This window comes from Myxocyprinus asiaticus, chromosome 30 (assembly GCF_019703515.2).
Source record: "Myxocyprinus asiaticus isolate MX2 ecotype Aquarium Trade chromosome 30, UBuf_Myxa_2, whole genome shotgun sequence".
Taxonomy (NCBI): domain Eukaryota; kingdom Metazoa; phylum Chordata; class Actinopteri; order Cypriniformes; family Catostomidae; genus Myxocyprinus; species Myxocyprinus asiaticus.
The window spans coordinates 43,150,443-43,167,387 of NC_059373.1; the positions used below are offsets into that span (position 1 = coordinate 43,150,443).

The following is a 16,945-nucleotide window of genomic DNA, read 5'->3' on the forward strand; positions in this document are numbered from 1 at the left end:
GATTCCCGAGCGCTATGCTCTGCAAGATACAAAATAATGAAATAACGCGAGATTACGAACACATTTCAAGCCGGATGCTAATGGCAACGGTTTTTACTTCTTAGTACTGAAGCAGAATTTAAAACGTATTTAACCATTATCACCATTTCAGCATTATTTTAAAGTAATACTTCTTGTATTACAATGATTTGTACACGAGGACAGAGATGAGCGAACACCTTAGGAATTATTGCAAGAAAACCGGTTTCCAATGAGGCTGAAAGTTGTTGTTCCTCCAGGGGGCGCTCACAGACTGAGAAAGCCGATTCCTTCATTGATCCGCATTCAAAGCTCAGTCTGCTGTATTATCACTTAAATCTGCTAGTTACAAGGATTTGTTGCTGAATTAAAAATAGAAATCCGCACCAGTATTCTTTAAAAAAGAAATGTAAAAAAAAAAAAGAAATGTAAAAAAAACAAAAAAACAAAACACTACTACACATTCAGCATATTAAACACGTGTTCATATAATCTGGAAAAACTGCATTCGGATATAAAATGTTGAGTTGTTGACTAGTGAAATGAGATAAAAAAAAAAAATGCCCTTGTCACAGTAAGGGATTTTAGATAAAGTCGGTTTAAAGTCTGAAAAGTGTATGACAATGTGTTAAACATTTCTGTTTAAAGTTTAAAATAGGTTTGTAATTTCTCAATGTATTTAGCTGAAAATGGCAAAAACATCTGAGCAAGACAAAAAATAGAGTCAAGTGTGTCATTGTTAAGTTAATAAGACATTTTAAAAAGTGATCATTTGTTTCATAAGTTTACGCTTGTGAAATATTATAGTATGCTGTGACCTGTGTTGGGGAGTAACGGAATACATGTAACGGGATTACATATTTAAAATACAAAATATAAGTAACTGTATTCCACTACAGTCACAATTTAAATCATTGGTAATTAGAATACAGTTACATTCAAAAAGTATTTAGATTACTGAAGAGATTACTTTGCATTTTATTGTCATTTGTTTGTCTTATGATGTGTTACATTCACACGAGCAGACAGAGAAGTAAGTTTGAAGTAAGTTTGAGCAGAAGAAATAGAAATAAACCTTGTGTAAATTGTCAGCTTTACACTAAGATAAAATGCTATTTCTAGACATTTTACATCCACGTTACCAGACATGATCATATTTTTTTATCTAGAAAATTCACATTGGATCATAATTTCTTTTTTCTAGTAAGACCTTTAATATTAGGGCAAAAATCATATTCTTGATAATAATTTTTGTATTGTTTTCCTGTAAAAATATCTATAAATCCTTAAAACAAGATCAATTTGATTTATCTTGTTTTAGAAACAACACTGCATAAGATATTTCGGTTTGTCAGAGAATGTATTTTTAACATGTGTATTTTGTCTTACTGTACTGGCAGAGTTTTTATAGTCAAAACAAGTGAAAAAATCTACCAGTGCTGAAGAAGTAATCCAAAGTATTTAGAATACGTTACTGACCGTTGAGTAATCTAACGGAATATGTTGCAAATTACATTTTACAGCATGTATTCTGTAATCTGAAGTGGAATACATTTCAAAAGTAACCCTCCCAACCCTGGCTGTGATTTATTAAATTATACCCACAAAGTGACAAATAGGGGAAGATACCCCCCTTCATTTTCCTCTTGATCATAGATGTCACTAAATTTCATCTCAACACATTTATTGAATGGTTATGTCTAACTTTTTGTCTAAAGTTTGACCCTTTTTCATGATTTTTAATTTTGTGCTATAAAAACTAAATTAGCAAATGTTTCATTTATTTTCCACAACAATATTTTGGATGATGCATCATCTGCTATTCACAAATGCAATGGCTTTCCCTCTTTTATCCATATTGCTACCATTCACAGATCAGCACCAAAATGCTAAAACTCTACGATGTCATTTGAGGCTATCGAAGTGAGATGTAAAATGGAATGTTCTTAAATGTCTCTTTGCATCTGTATTTCCTCACTGCACCAAAGAGGTCTGATGTTAAATGTTGCTGGAACTTGATTAATTCAATATCTTAATACTGCAAAGCACTGTTGGAACAGTTCCCTATGTGACATTTACATTTGTTACAAAGGTCAAATTTGATTTTTTTTACGGCTCAAGGACAGAGGAACGAGGACGCATTAAAGTATTGAGAAGCACACCATCACAAATTTCGACTCGCATGTCAAAGGCTTACAACTACAGACAGTAGAGTGCAGCAATTGCATTAGCTCCTTCAGAACTTGGTGATTGGCTCAGGCCATGTCCACATAAATTTGTTTAAATTTGAAACCTCTGTTTTCAGTTTACAAACATCATCATTTCTGGATTTCCCCTGCAATGTGAACAAAGCCATAGTGCTCATGGACTCATTGGCCCTGTCTCAATACCCAAACTTGCGGTCTTTGTCCATGCCTACTTACAGTCCACACTTGTCTTACAGTGTGCTTTAGACTTCAAGACTACTTTACACAACTTATCAGTATGTGGTTTCATAAAAAAAAAGAAAAAGAAAAAAAAAAAAGCAGAGACAGAAATAGTGGTTTATAAAATGTCATTTTTAATTTGAAAGCAGACTTAGTAAATCACATGCTACACTAGCTGATAAATTACCAATATCACCAGCAGTACAAGGCTAGAACAAACAGAATTAGGCTAGGTGAGTATTAAGCAAGAAGGAGTACAAAGAGGCATAAAAATATACATTAATACATATTCAGTAATTGTGATGCTGCTATTAAGTCATACCAACCAGTGCTGAAGGTTAACGTTTTATATTGAATATATACACACCAATGATATGTGTGAGAGTAGTATGCAGTATGCCATTTTCAAACTCAGTCTATGATTGTTTTAAGTTCACGGCCAATATAATCATCGTATAAATGCGCGATTACAGTGAGAAAGAAGCAAACTCAGTTTCCAAATGTTCAAAATATAAAAACGGTGTTAATTTATTGCACTTTTTTAATCAAGCTTCAGTATTGTCACAATGAATGCATTCCGTCTTCATTTGTTATGTCTGTTACGAGTCTAACTTTTGCTCACCCAGCCTCAGTATTATCAAGATTGGTGCAATAATCATTTGAAGTTTGTTTGTGATTAAAGCACTGAATCCAGAGGGTCACGTGACGCCTTGCAAGAAGCAGACATGTGAGAGACGAGCTCTGTGCGCTTTGCTAAATTTTTTATTATTTTCATGTTATAATTTGGTGAAATTGTATACACCCAGTTACACATTTGCTCTTTGAGACAAAACATGGTAAAGAAGTCAAAATCCTCGGGCTCTGGAGACATTAAAAGACACTTACGTGTTCAGGATGAAAGCCCAAATAAGCCTACAGACCGGGGACTCGATTTGGATGGCGCGGCGGGACAGGTGATCCAGCGTCAGTTGTCCAACATGTCGGTGATGTTGACGAAGGTTCTTGCTGACTTGGAGGATCTCACTGTAATACGTCGATCAATTACGGCGATGGAAATAAAATTCTCTGAGTTAGTTACAAGAGTGACTGATGTTGAGAGACGAATCGATTGTCTGGAGTCTTCGGAGAGGGAATTAACCGGTAATCCGCCCGCGACCAAAGTTGATTTGGAACATCTCCTTGAAAAGCTTGAAGATCTTGAGAATAGAAGCCGCAGGAATAAAGTTTGAATTGTTGGAATTCCTGAGCATGAGGAGGGCAGAGATATGGTGAAATTCCTAGACGAGCTTTTCCCGAGTCTGCTCGACATAACAGGCCACAAGCTGGAAATCGAGCAAGCTCACAGAGTCCCAGCTCACAGATTTGCTGAGGGAGATCGGGGCAATCAATCCTGGCCAGATTTCTGAGTCATCCTATAACGATCTTGTGTTGCGCCAGGCGAGGAGCAAAGGGAAGCTTTCTTGGAAGAACCATAATATTTTCTTGTTCCTGGACTTTGCGAGTTCGACAAGAGAGAAACGCGATCGGTTCAAGGAATGTAAGAAACTCTTACATCAGTGAAAGTTCACATTTGCTCTGATGTTTCCGGCCAAACTAGAATAGAAATGGAGGATGGTCGCAAAGTATTTACATGTCTTTTATTGAATCAATGGGTGAGTAAACCAATGGATGTTTCTCATGTGAATGGATCGACTCGCTGTACTAACTCTGGCTTTGAGGAAGCTGGGCGTCATTTTGGTTTCTTTTTTCTTTTGCGTTGGCTCCGCCGAGAGGCTGGAGTTTGTTTTGTGAATATCACTTTTCCTTCAAGAAACTTTTGCATTGACGAAAGATTACTTTTGCATTGAAGTTCCCGGCCAGTTTGAGAGTGGACACTACAGATGACCGCAAAATACCTACATGCTCACACAAAGGATGTGAAAAAAAGCTGACAGATTGTAAGTCATGGTATATACTTTTATGCGGCCTCCGAGTGAATTGACTCGACCATCCGGGGAACCTGGATGCCGGTTTTGTTTCTTTTTGTATTGGTTCCGCCTGGCGGCTGGAGCTTGTTCTATTGAATAACACTCCTTTGGAACAGCTGTGGATTAATCTGTTCGTTCTTCGTGCTTATTCCGCCTGCTGGCTGTGGTTTGTTTTGTTGAGTATTTTTACGGGACATTGGAATGATTACGTCATCAGCTGAACTCATAACAGCCGGCTCACTGATCATTCGTTTGTCTGTCTGAGGAATCTGAATGGTTTTATATCAGCTGGAATTTGTTTTGTGGAAGATCACACCTTTGAGACAGTTCTGTGAATGAATCTACACATTCTTTGTGTTCATTCTTCCTATTGGCTGGGGTTTATTTTACAAAGTATTTTCTGTTATGTAATTTTGCCTCACAAATTTGATTCCGTATTTTCTGTGATGTTTATTTAATTTGTTGAATGGAATCAATAAAAATTGTTAATATAAAAAAAAAGCACTGAATCCAGCAGTAACTTCAGCAGTATATTCATATGTTGAAGCGCTTATGACAGGCGTCACTGCTTTCAGCTCACAGGTACTGGTCGGCGCCCAGCGTTTTTCATTCATTATTTGCATAAAGCTGAGGAATTTCAATTTCTTGGACTTTCTCGACTGCCCTCAATGCTTTCGTTGCATCGTTATCAATCCCACAGTCCACCTCTAGAGTGTGGCGCATGACTTTCATAGAAATACATTTAAAATGCTTGCTCACCTTTGCTCACATAAGCCCAAAGTACATTTCAGATAGACCTAAACGTTAGGCGTCCGCGTACAGAACACGTGACTTAAAGCTTGAGCAATTAAGACCCCAATAAACTTATGGAGATATCTTCTTTGTTTTTTGTTCAGAGTAAAATAACTGTTTAAGAACATTCAGACACCAGCCACGCCACTGTGGGAGGCGTTTAGAGGTAGACATTTATATGAGGATGCTTAAGACTACATGTATAACCTTAACTAATCTGACATTAAAATGTGTTATCAATGACACTATGCCTCATTCTATGAGTAGAGTTCACACAAGATCAGTAAAAGAAGCAGTTTTAACTACACGATGATGATCATAAGTAATATATATGCAGTAGATAATGTGTGATTTGTAATGTAGAATGATCACACTAAAGTTCTTAAGAGAGCAGCTTGAAAAATGTTCTGCAAGTGGAAGAGTACAAAATTAGAGGTTTTTCACGGTGCATGGATGGTGTCTCTAGCTACAGACAGGCTCTAAAATCTGCCAGGTGTTTCTTCAGTACCGTGGCTAAAATGACAAGGAAAAATGCTTCGACTGAACCAGATATTCCATTGCAGCACAGTAGTACTGTCTTTATGAATTTCTTTACTGATAAAATTGAAACCATAAAAAACAAAATTGGAATTATGCATCCATCTGCCACAGCACCTCAGAAGACAGTGTCACATATTATCCTCTACAAGCAACTAAAGTCCTTTGCTGTCATAGGTCAAGAAGAGCTTAAAAAAAAACTTGTTAAAGCATCAAAAACAACAATATGTATGCAAGACCCTATACCTACTGACCTCCTAAAAGAGGTGTTTCCTGTAATCTCAGAACCTCTTTTTAATATTATTAACTTCTTGCTATATTTAGGGCATGTCCCAATAATCTTTTAGCTGGCAATTTTCAAACCCCTTATCAAGAAACCAGAGCTTGATCCAGGAGAATTGGTTAATAATAGAACGATTTCAAATCTCCCATGTATGTCGAAAATACTAGAAAATGTAGTGTCCTCCCAACTATGTTAATGTTTACAGAGAATGGTATTTGTGAGGAATTTCAGTCAGGATTTAAGCCGCATCACAGTACAGAAACTACACATACACTGGAAAAAAGGCCATTTCAAAAACAAGTAAAAAAATAATGAATACAAGATGTTTTTTGCTTGTAATAAGTAAAAAAATCTGCCAATGGAACAAGTGAAAATTGGCTTGTCAAGATTTCTTGAAATAAGATGTGATATTTAGGACTTTTGAGATAAAACTGATCTTGAAATTATCTAGGAAAACTCATTTTGAGCTATATTGTACTAGTATTAGGAAGTGTTGTATTTCATAATAAGCCTGTAATGCTCAAAAGTAGCATTTTGTCCCTCAAAATTAGCTTTTTGTTTTTCACTGTTCATGTCATCCTCTTTATTTCAAGTGTATTTAACTTATTGGTAAGTGACACCATTCTAGATTTAAGACCATCACCAACTTAAAATAAGATTAGAAAGTGATATTTAAGCATTTTAGGATAAAATATGTCTTGAAGTTAGCTGGAAATACTCATTATGCATTTGTTACTCGTATTAGTGCCATATCATTCTGGTCATCCTCTTCATTTCAATTCAAGTGTATTTCACTTATTGCAAGCTCTACAATAGTGATACGGTTCTAGATTTAAGACAATCACCTACTTCAATGAAAACAAGTATTGCATTAAACAAACAAATGTTTTATTTTCTCTTCATACATTTTTTTTTACCTCTTTCTACCTCTGTGGAATGCAGGAGTAAACATACACTTCTGACAGTCTAGTGCATTACATGGAGACACCTTCACAGCAGTGTATGACTGGAGCACCAGTCAATATGTTTTGGCTCACAGTGTGTATGGGACTGTAATAAAATAAAAACAGAACATGCCAAATATGTGTAACATTGTGGGTTAAAGTCAGACACAGTCATCTGACATGTGTACCCTCAGTACACTTACAAAGTGCTTATTATGGTAACTTTCAAATTACAGGTCTTGGGCTAACATTAACATTGGGCTAACTTGGTTAAATAGCAACATAGAACATCTGAACAATGTGTCTCAATACATCAACAAAGTGCTTATTATTGCAACATTAACATTGGGCTACCTTGGCTAAATTCCAAACAAGAATCAATGGCAATGGCTTTATTTGCCAACAAAAGCTTTCCAGTCGGCCATGCCCTTCTTGAAAGATGGTGTGAGGTCTTGCTCATGGATTGTGTCCAAGAGGACCTCCGTTTGTATGACAGAAAGCAAAGTGGCTACACACTTGGGGTAAGTAAGGTGTAGGGCATAATAGTAGGCCATAAGGTATAAAGCACCCTCTGTAACCTTGTCTTTTGGGAATGTAGTTATCGGCACATCTCCTACAGCCAGGAGGCAGTTGGACGAACTCACAATCAGGACTGGACAGGAGAGAGGGCGCTTCTTCAAGTAGGCATTGGGTTCTTCGTTTTCCTTAAACACACAACACAGACATCCTTCTATCAGGATAAAGCACTTTTGTTTAAATGATTCATTTCGGTATTTTTCAACTTAAGCCATTCAGAAGTTTGTTTACAATCAAATAACTTTCCAAAACAAAATTTTGACGAAAGGCGCAGTACTGAGAAAGTTACAGCTGAAGTTGCTGCTTTTGACTGTCCCCAATGCATTTCCTGTTCACAAACGATCTAAACCTGCCAAAACACTGAAATCATATAAAGAATATCAAAATGTGTATGTGGATCTGCTGTACAAAATTGTATTGCTAAACACACTGTATTTGAATTTATAGAAATGTATTTAGATTTGTTGGGCTAGCCAATACTAGGCTAGTCTTGTTAGGTCTTCACTAGTTCTATACAACCTGTTATTAACCATGTAGTGCATCCATTTTTGTACATACTGTAATATTGAGAGCTACACACATCTTACCATTTAAAATCCTGTTTCCAAAAACAAATGTCTGGGGTATCTCTGAAGGCTTAGAACATATGTGACTAGGAAATACATTGGGAGCAATTAAAACCAGCATCTTAAGCTATAACTTTGGACAGTCTAAATTATTCTGTAATATTTTACACAGCTCACCTCGAGGACATGCACCAGAGCCTCACTCGCATCTCGTATCTTCTTAGGAGGAGTAGATGAAGAGGGGAACAGTGATGGTAGCACACGTAGGATCCCGAGAGCCTGTTCAACTGTTGAGGAAAATATTTATTACTTTTACACTTAGATAACACAAGGTCAAATCTGATCAACGGTCAACAACAGATATGCTTTAAAATACAGAAACATTAAACAAACGATGGGATAGACACCACAGATGAAAAAGGAGGAAGACAAGACACTAGCACGTTGACAATTAACATGCTCTAATGTCCACCCTGACCACTAATAACATCAAAACATCATTGCTTACCTTTGTCCATTCCCATTGGGGGTTTCAGCATCTTTTTCCATACACCAAAAAACTGCACCTTCTGGCAGAAGTTGTCCCATCTTCCCCTCAGTTCATCAATGTAGTGGCTGTTATCCTTGTCCAGAATGCGTCGAAGCTCCCCCATCACCTATCCAATATACAAATACAGACATTTGACTGCATTAGGTAGGAGAAGGAAATTGGTATATAAGACATTGTTCTGTGTGGTACCATGTTCTGAATTATGCTCAGTCAATAATGACTTACATGGCCAATGTCCTTGAAACAAGGATACGCCTCTAGAATTTTCTCATATCTGTCCTCCTCGCGAACAGAATCGGAATCTATGAATGCTCTTCTGGCTGCAAATTCTAAATCCAGGAGCTGAGAGACAGACTCATGGTTTGGATTTTTCTTTTTACACAAAGCCTGTAGGGTTCTATAGTGCTTGGCCATAGTTGCTGGACTGTCAGTGTCTGGAGTGTCAATGTCTGTGGGTTTGTTAGCTAAAAGACACAAACATACATAACTGAATACATGACATTAATTGATGAATGAATGAGTTATTCTTATAGGAAGTAGGCAGTAGTAGTAATTAGTTTGAATGCGTCTAGTCTCTATTTTGACACAAGTCACAAAAGAATGCATGTACCATGCACATATATGCCAATATCACATTGACTGACACTTGGTAAATCTTATTTTATGAGAGCAAGGAAAACAAAATGTTGAAAATGTGACATATCAAGAACTAGTTCCATAAGTATTTTATATTGTTTTAAAGATCCAATAATGTGGGTTTATTAGACTTGTGAACATCAGAAGTGTAAATGAAATATAAACACCACACCATGGTAAATTTGTAAATGCAAAGTTGGAACTCACGTCTTCCGTTGCTGCCCGAGTCTGGGGTGCTACTCCCTTGTGAAGAGCAATCTTGATTGCTACTCCCTTGTGAGGAGCAATCTAGAATGATTGTCGAGTCACTTGAATCAAATTCATCTGGGTCACCTGGCTGCTCAAGACGGCGCCTCTTCGAATGTCTCCCATCTGGAATGGTCTTTTGGGGGGATCTCACGTTTTGCAATCTTTTGTATAGCTGTGAGTACACAGTAACCTGTGACAAGACAATTTAAATAAATGTTTCAAATATCAAACAAATGCTATTAACAAAAGCCAATATGAAACACTTGGGTCATCAACTGGCTGCATTTCACTTACCCAGGTATTCTTGTTGTTCAAGTCTCGGTCCTGCAGCATGGGGTAGTACAGGACTATTCTCTTTGCCATAGCTGTAATTTCTGGTTTTGACGGGTATCTGTCTCCATCCCCCGTTGCCCTCAGGATTGCGATCATACTGGTCATTGTGTTTCGGATGAGCCGGCATCTGAGGTCCTTCGACATTTGGCAGTTGCGCTCTTCACCTTTCTTCGCCAACTCAAAGTATTGTTTTCGGACTTGCTCTAGTTCGGTGTCAGTGTGCAATACATATTCTAGGAATGATAACTTCACAACCTTTTCAGGTGTTGTGTACTTTGCAGGACATCTTTTCACAGGAGTGGATGTCTGCGGTGGGGGTGACTCATTAATAGGAGTGGAACTGCCCATTGATTTTGAGTCTTCTCGGCCAGATTCCTGTAAAATAAAAGATAATGAACTACTTGTAAAAGCAACATTTCATTTTTACTGTGTTACCACAAATTGCAATGCAGCATTGACAACATTTCACAACTATGCAATCTGTTTCATTTTGGAGGTTAAATCTCTTGCATAAACTAACTGAATACCTATCAATGAATCTCTAAATCAGTATTTATTTCTTGAAAGAGAAATCATTGTTCATAACAATTTTATACATGTTGAACAATCTCATAAAACTGCAGCATCACAAAAGCATGAAAAATAGTATGCACACACACCAAATTCACGACCATGTTTATATGGTGTGCTGTTATGACAGACATGCATTGTCATGGTGCACGCCGCCGGTGAAATTTGAGGGTAATGGTGAGGCTATTCAAAATTTGCAAGAATATTAAGTAATATTAAGTTTAATAATGTTAAGCTATATAAACACTGAAACACTCAATAACAACCTACTGTAATGGGAAATGAGACATAAAAAGGGCATTGCAGGAGTTTGTTGTGTGCATGCATGTGCACTTCCAGTAGCCTCTGTGCACTCTAGTAATTAAGAACGTAGCACTACAATGACGCTCCACTTCATGGAGCCTACCAGTTATTGACTGGAATACATCAAATATGGTGGAGGATATAACAAATCTGGATTTATGAAAAAGGAATTATGCAAGTCAGTTCCATTACAGAAACCTAAAGCAAATAGAGTTCAGTGACTACAGCAACATCTGTATCCGTTTAGTCACAAAAATGATCTGTATATGTAATGAGAATGGTTTAGACCGGAATTGGGCATGTCTACCACCACAACTCTGGCAATATATCCCTGAAGTGGTGCTTTTTAAAAACTAAAAAATTATAGAGGAACACCATTAGGCTACTACAGCTAGAGGATACAAGGAAAGGAAATAATAACAATACTGACTGATAAAGGTTTGTGTTAATATTCTCCTTTTAGTGATATAATAAATCAATAAGGGAAGGTTTGGTCACTATCTTATGGTGTTACAGCCTAAAAAATAATTACTAAACAAACAGAAAAGGAATAAACTAAATCAACAAAACATGTAAATCTAAACATGATGTAACAATTGAACACACCTGTAGGTTACCATGCCTGTTCCAAAACCACTTTGCTAGTTAATGCCGTGTCACTGAGAAACTGACCTCCTCCGAAACACCATGACAAGCACACCAGACTGCTTTTCTCCGTAAGAAGTTTTCTGGGCCTGGGAAAAGATCCCGCAAGTCTTCACGAGACAGGGTGCTCATCATTTCCTCACTGATGTTTGCAGCTGTGACATATTGGAAGACATACATGGCAAGATGAATTAGTGCCCTAGAACAGCCAAACTGCATGAAACTAGTAAAAGTTTTCACTTCATTCAGAATAGCTAGCTAGTGCTAACTAGTTTAGTGCATTAACCGTAGTTTTAGTATAGAACTGAGTATACCCACCCCCAGTAACTAGGTTTAATTGAAACAAGTATCTGCGCGCCAAATGTCGAACGCGGTATCTACGTTTATATATGATATATATCGTATGTATGACAATAACTAAGTTTACAAATAATATTTGACTACATTACCTCTTAAAATCGACACCGCGGCGTCATCCAGTTCGTCCATGCTGTTAGCTGTCTTGGCTTGCAAGTTAACTCAGCGAACGTTAGTTCGTCCTCGGCTGCAACAGTATACACAATAAATATACATTGAAACATGAATAACTTAAAAACGTATGCGACTACAAAAAAAAAAAAAAAAAAAACATGAAATATTGGATAAAACTTACTTGCAATGAAACACTAATCCAAATGTCTCGGTAAAGGTAGCTTTCCTGCGCGGTTTCTTCGGCTCACGTTCCTAGTCTGTGATCAGTACTGCGCATGTGCAAATCCCACCAGACGCGGGATGGCTTACTTCTTCGGGTGATTTGACTGTTATCAGGCTATTTCACACATCTGTCCCAAATATATGGGCAAATTTATGAGGAATTATTATATATATATATATATATATATATATATATATATATATATATATATATATATATATATATATATATATATATATATATATATGTAACAATTGTGTTTAGTTCAACTACATAGTTGCGCATTGCAGATGAATTATTCTGTAAATACAAGCTAGCTAAATAAGAACTTACACCAATTACCCCCACATTTAAAGGTTATAATTTTCTCCCTAGCTGGATGTAACGTGCTGCACTCGGTCTAAACGTTTTGAACTTTGCTCTTCTAAGATGATTTGGCGTTGTTTCATATGCTACATTTTTGTGGCATTGACTCTGAAAAAACTATTGAGTCACATTAACTCTTTGCACAGTCGCAGCCCTGACTTTCGCGTGGTGTGTGGCATTGATGGCTGTCTAAGTGAGTATAGGGTGTATAACTCCTATTACTATCACGTAAAGCGAACGCACGCGCATCATCTTCTCCAAGTGGAAGGTGCCGAGGAGGAAGGATCTACTCGCCATGGCTCACCAGGAACACGTGAGAGGACAGCCACAAACAACCAAACTAATGTGAGCCTTGTGGCTGAGGTCTGTGCAATGCAGCAACATTCTTCAGAGGCTGAAGTGGGTTCAAGCATCGTCACTCAAACGGTACGTCATTATTTATGGTATTCAGGTAGACTAGTATCAGATTGTCTGGTGGTGCTAGCTACCAATGCCAACATTTTCCCTTTTTTTAATAGAGATGTTAATCTGTTTCAGAGTGGATTTCAAGAAGGTGGAGAGGGTCGTGTGAACGTTGACCTTTTCAAACATGCAACTGCATTTCTTCTTCAAGCCAGAGAAACCCATCGAATGACACAGGTAATTTATCCCATTGTTTTCCAATGAATGGTATTTCATTGTTAGTAGCAAGCTTAATAGCAATAAGCTTATAATGTAAAAAATGACTTAAAGGGGTCATACTATGCAAAATCCACTTTTTCCCGTCTTCAACAGAACTATGTGTCCCTGGTGTGTCTAGAGACCCTCAAAATATGAGAAAAAAAGTCCTCTCTTTCTCTCCTGCTCCATCTTTCAGTAAATGTGTATGCAAACATGACATTTACATTTGGCTCCCCTTATTACATCACATGCAGGAACAGTAACTGTAGTAACCATAGTAGACTCCCAGAATGCTCTGTCTAAAACGACTTGTTTCAGACAGAGGATGAACTGAGGGGCTGCATAAAGGGCCAGCATAAGATAAATAAGGATTTTTTTGGAATTGTCAATCATCCAAAACTACTATAGTTGAGTCCCAGAATAAAAATATAGAGGTGGAAATGAGCATAATGAGGCCTGCATATGTGAGTATGTTGTAACAGTTGGAATTGAGCTGAATGGAATGTTAGAATAGAATGATTAGATGATAGTTTTGCTGATTCCTAGGATGGTTGATGTAGTCAGTTTAAGCACAGAATTAGAAGTCTATACATTTTTATTTCTTTGGTCTTTACTGATGTTTCACAACAGTGAAGACCAAAGAAATTAAACTAGGCTAGATTTTGAATTTGGTGGAGAAGACCAAATACTTAAACCACCTAAGGAATCAGCAGACATATAGCATTATATACTAACATTCCATTCAACCTCAATTCCAACTGTCGCATAGCCTTGTTCATATTCCTCTCATTAGTTTGTCATTTGTTTGTTTATTTGTATATTTGTTGTTTTCCCCCTTCTCCAGAGAGCTGTTAACCAGATGGTCAGTGGAGTCCAGCAATACCAGGCGGCATTACTGCAGCACCTAAAACATCAAATGAGTAACATGATTGAGACATATTCTGGGGATCTGGATCAGCTGAAGAGTGATGCAATGGGAATATTTGACCAGTTTACTGACCCTTTCAGTCAAATTGCTACAACTCATTTGCAGGATAAGACAATCAAAGAACTGTTACAACCAATTGAACCAGAGCTTATTATATCAAAAAATACAGTATGTTATGTGAAAAGTGGAGACTCCAGAGTCCTTACCATTAAAAACCATTACTTTTATTATATACCATTGGTGAAAAGTTTGGAGCAGCTGTTATTCCATCCAAGAATTCTTGCAGTGATTGAAGAGGGGCCACAGCCATGCAAAAATGGATTTTTTCATGATTTAGTTGATGGAGACATTTTTAAATCGCACCCACTGTTTTTGAAAGTTCCCACAGCATTGCAGTTAATTTTATATACAGACGAAATTGAATTATGCAATCCTCTTGGATCTCGGGCAAACAAAAATAAGTTGTTATTGATTTATTACACCTTGGGTAACATCAAACCTAAATACAGATCTAGACTTGCTGCCATTCGTCTGCTTGCCATGGTAAAATCAAAAGATCTTTCCGATTGTGGTATTGATAAGATATTTGAGAGGATTAACCGTGACTTAATTGAGCTGTATGATGGTGTTAAAGTTGTCACTGCAAATGGTGAGAAGACAATTTGTGGGGCGCTTATGTCTGTGTGTGGAGACACTCTAGCTCAGCATGAAGTGGCTGGATTTAAGGAAGGAGTAGGGTTTGCCTACAGTAAATGCAGACACTGCGAATGCAACTTTGAAGACATGCAGGAACAATTTAATGAAGATTTGTTTGTTAAAAGGACCATGGCAAGTCATATCAGGCAATGTAGTGACATTGAAAAGGCAAGCACTGACTTTCTGAAAGAAAATCTAAAAACGACATATGGTATTAACAGGAGAAGCAAATTAACAGAATTTCCTCAATTTGATGTAATCAATCAAACCCCACAAGACATCATGCATGTTATTCTTGAAGGTGTTGCCCCATATGAAATCAAATGTGTTTTAAAGTATCTTGTGCTTTCAGGGCATATGGAGCTAGACACATTCAACTGTGCAATTATTGGTTTCCCTTATTCTCCTGTGGATGCGAGGGATAAGCCTTGCCCCATATCTGTCAATACACTGTCATCAAATGACAATAAACTGAAACAGTCAGCTGGGCAGATGCTGGTTTTGTTAAAGATCCTGCCATTTCTCATTGACACAATTGAAGAAAATGATTACACACAAATGCTGCTTAAGTTGTTAGAGATAGTCAAAATTCTGTTTTCACCTATTATTGCTCTCCCAACTCTTTCAAGGCTGAAGCTTTTAATAGAGCAACATTTGAAAGATTTCAAACAACTGTTTCCAGATACAAATATCATACCTAAACAGCATTACCTTCTGCATCTTCCTTCTCAGATTAAGGCACTTGGTCCTATGGTGAGGCATATGTGTATGCGCTTTGAGTCAAAGCATTGCTTTTTCAAGCAGTGGGCTTTGAAAAGTAGTTTTAAGAATATTTGTAAATCTCTTGTGAAGCACAATCAACTATATGAATGTAGTCAGAATGTGCATGAGAAACATCCAATTTTTTCAAGTGAAGTTGAAATGGGCCCAGTCTCTGAGGTTAAAAATGTTCACTATGTAGAAGGAAAGATGAAAGACTTCTTAGGAATAGAGCAAGTTCAACATGTAGTTTCTGTAAAGTGGATTATGCAACATGGAAATAAGTATACATGTGAGAAAACTTTGGTTATTTCTAATGTCATCAATAGTACTCCAGAGTTTGGACTTGTGAAAAACATCTACATAGTAAATTCGTCAGTGTATTGTTTTGAATGCCAACCTCTCTCTATAACCGAGTGGAATGATCATTATTTAGCTTATGAGGTAGAAGTTCCCTACCTAGCTCAAGCCAATATTTTTGTGGATGCTGAAAAACTTGTTGATTATACACCATACTACTATTTGACCTTCAATAATAGCAAGTACATTCCAATGAAGTATGATCTCACAGACATCAATGAACATCACTCCCTTTGATTTTCTAGGGAGCATTTCATAGTACTTTTATTTTTTCTCCTCTCACCACTGAATCATTTAGATAAGGCCAGTGTGTATGAGATACTTTAATAAGGAACTGATTTATTAATGTATGTGTTCATGGGGTTCCAGTGTATTAAGGCCATTATGGTATTCAGTGAATACTTTTGAATAATGCTCAAATAGAGTGGCTGTTAAATATAATTTAAGCAATGACATTTTACTGTTTAAGTCATATATACAGTTTATTTAGCCTTTCAAATGTGGAGATTGTTTTTTATGTAACAACATTGAAAACTTTGTTGGCCTTTTGGATGTTTTTGCTTTTGCCTCTATGTGCATCATTGTATTTTTTATATTTTATTCAATTTTGTTGGAATTCTATTTTGGTTAAAGGAATAGTTCAACGTTCTGGGAATCCATAGAGTCTTGTGAACACTGTGAGATTGACAGGCAAGCAGCAGAGACTCCAGAAAGTCACAATATGATGTATGAGTTTTGGGCAAAATCTGTTGAACTTGAGGGTTTCCAATAAAGCAGATTTATTTTCTTAAATCAAGTAAGTCTAATTCTTGAAACAAGATGATTCATCTTTTACAAATAACACAGCAGCTAAAAAAACCTCATGGAATGTCAAAAAAGCTTGTTTCAGCTGACATACAACTCAAAATAAGATGTTTTCAAGACTCTCTCACTTAACAAGATATTCAAGATGCATTGTCTTAAAACAAGTCCCTATATCTCACTGAAATGTTACTTGTTAGGCGATTGTGTCTTATATTAAGTGTAATGAGATATTTTGACTAGAAATAAGACAAATATACTTGGTAAGATTTTGAGTTTTTGCAGT

The 16,945-nt window shown here is 36.9% G+C and overlaps 2 protein-coding genes across 5 annotated transcripts; one reads left to right on the top strand and one right to left on the bottom strand.

Moving 5' to 3' along the window:
* Positions 1-6,895: 6,895 nt before the first annotated feature.
* LOC127420714 (uncharacterized) lies at positions 6,896-12,147 on the bottom strand. Of its 3 annotated transcripts, XM_051663210.1 has the most exons (9): positions 12,048-12,147; positions 11,845-11,939; positions 11,423-11,550; positions 9,839-10,252; positions 9,503-9,734; positions 8,885-9,123; positions 8,618-8,765; positions 8,287-8,396; positions 6,896-7,671 (listed from the first exon to the last, which is right to left on the bottom strand). In XM_051663210.1, exons 2-9 carry the CDS (start codon positions 11,882-11,884, stop codon positions 7,360-7,362), a joined length of 1,623 nt encoding a protein of 540 aa, XP_051519170.1. In that variant the 5' UTR covers positions 11,885-11,939; positions 12,048-12,147; the 3' UTR covers positions 6,896-7,359. The 3 variants fall into 3 exon arrangements, with proteins under 3 accessions (XP_051519170.1, XP_051519171.1, XP_051519172.1); XM_051663211.1 differs by lacking the exon at positions 12,048-12,147 and having other exon boundaries at positions 11,845-12,017; XM_051663212.1 differs by lacking the exon at positions 12,048-12,147 and having other exon boundaries at positions 11,357-11,550; positions 11,845-11,864.
* A 206-nt stretch (positions 12,148-12,353) lies between these two features.
* Positions 12,354-16,629, top strand: LOC127420693 (uncharacterized). 2 transcript variants are annotated; one of them, XM_051663174.1, is made up of 3 exons: positions 12,354-12,881; positions 12,993-13,094; positions 13,960-16,629. In XM_051663174.1, exons 1-3 carry the CDS (start codon positions 12,519-12,521, stop codon positions 16,093-16,095), a joined length of 2,601 nt encoding a protein of 866 aa, XP_051519134.1. In that variant the 5' UTR covers positions 12,354-12,518; the 3' UTR covers positions 16,096-16,629. The 2 variants fall into 2 exon arrangements, with proteins under 2 accessions (XP_051519134.1, XP_051519133.1); XM_051663173.1 differs by having other exon boundaries at positions 12,354-13,094.
* The last annotated feature ends 316 nt before the right edge of the window (positions 16,630-16,945 follow it).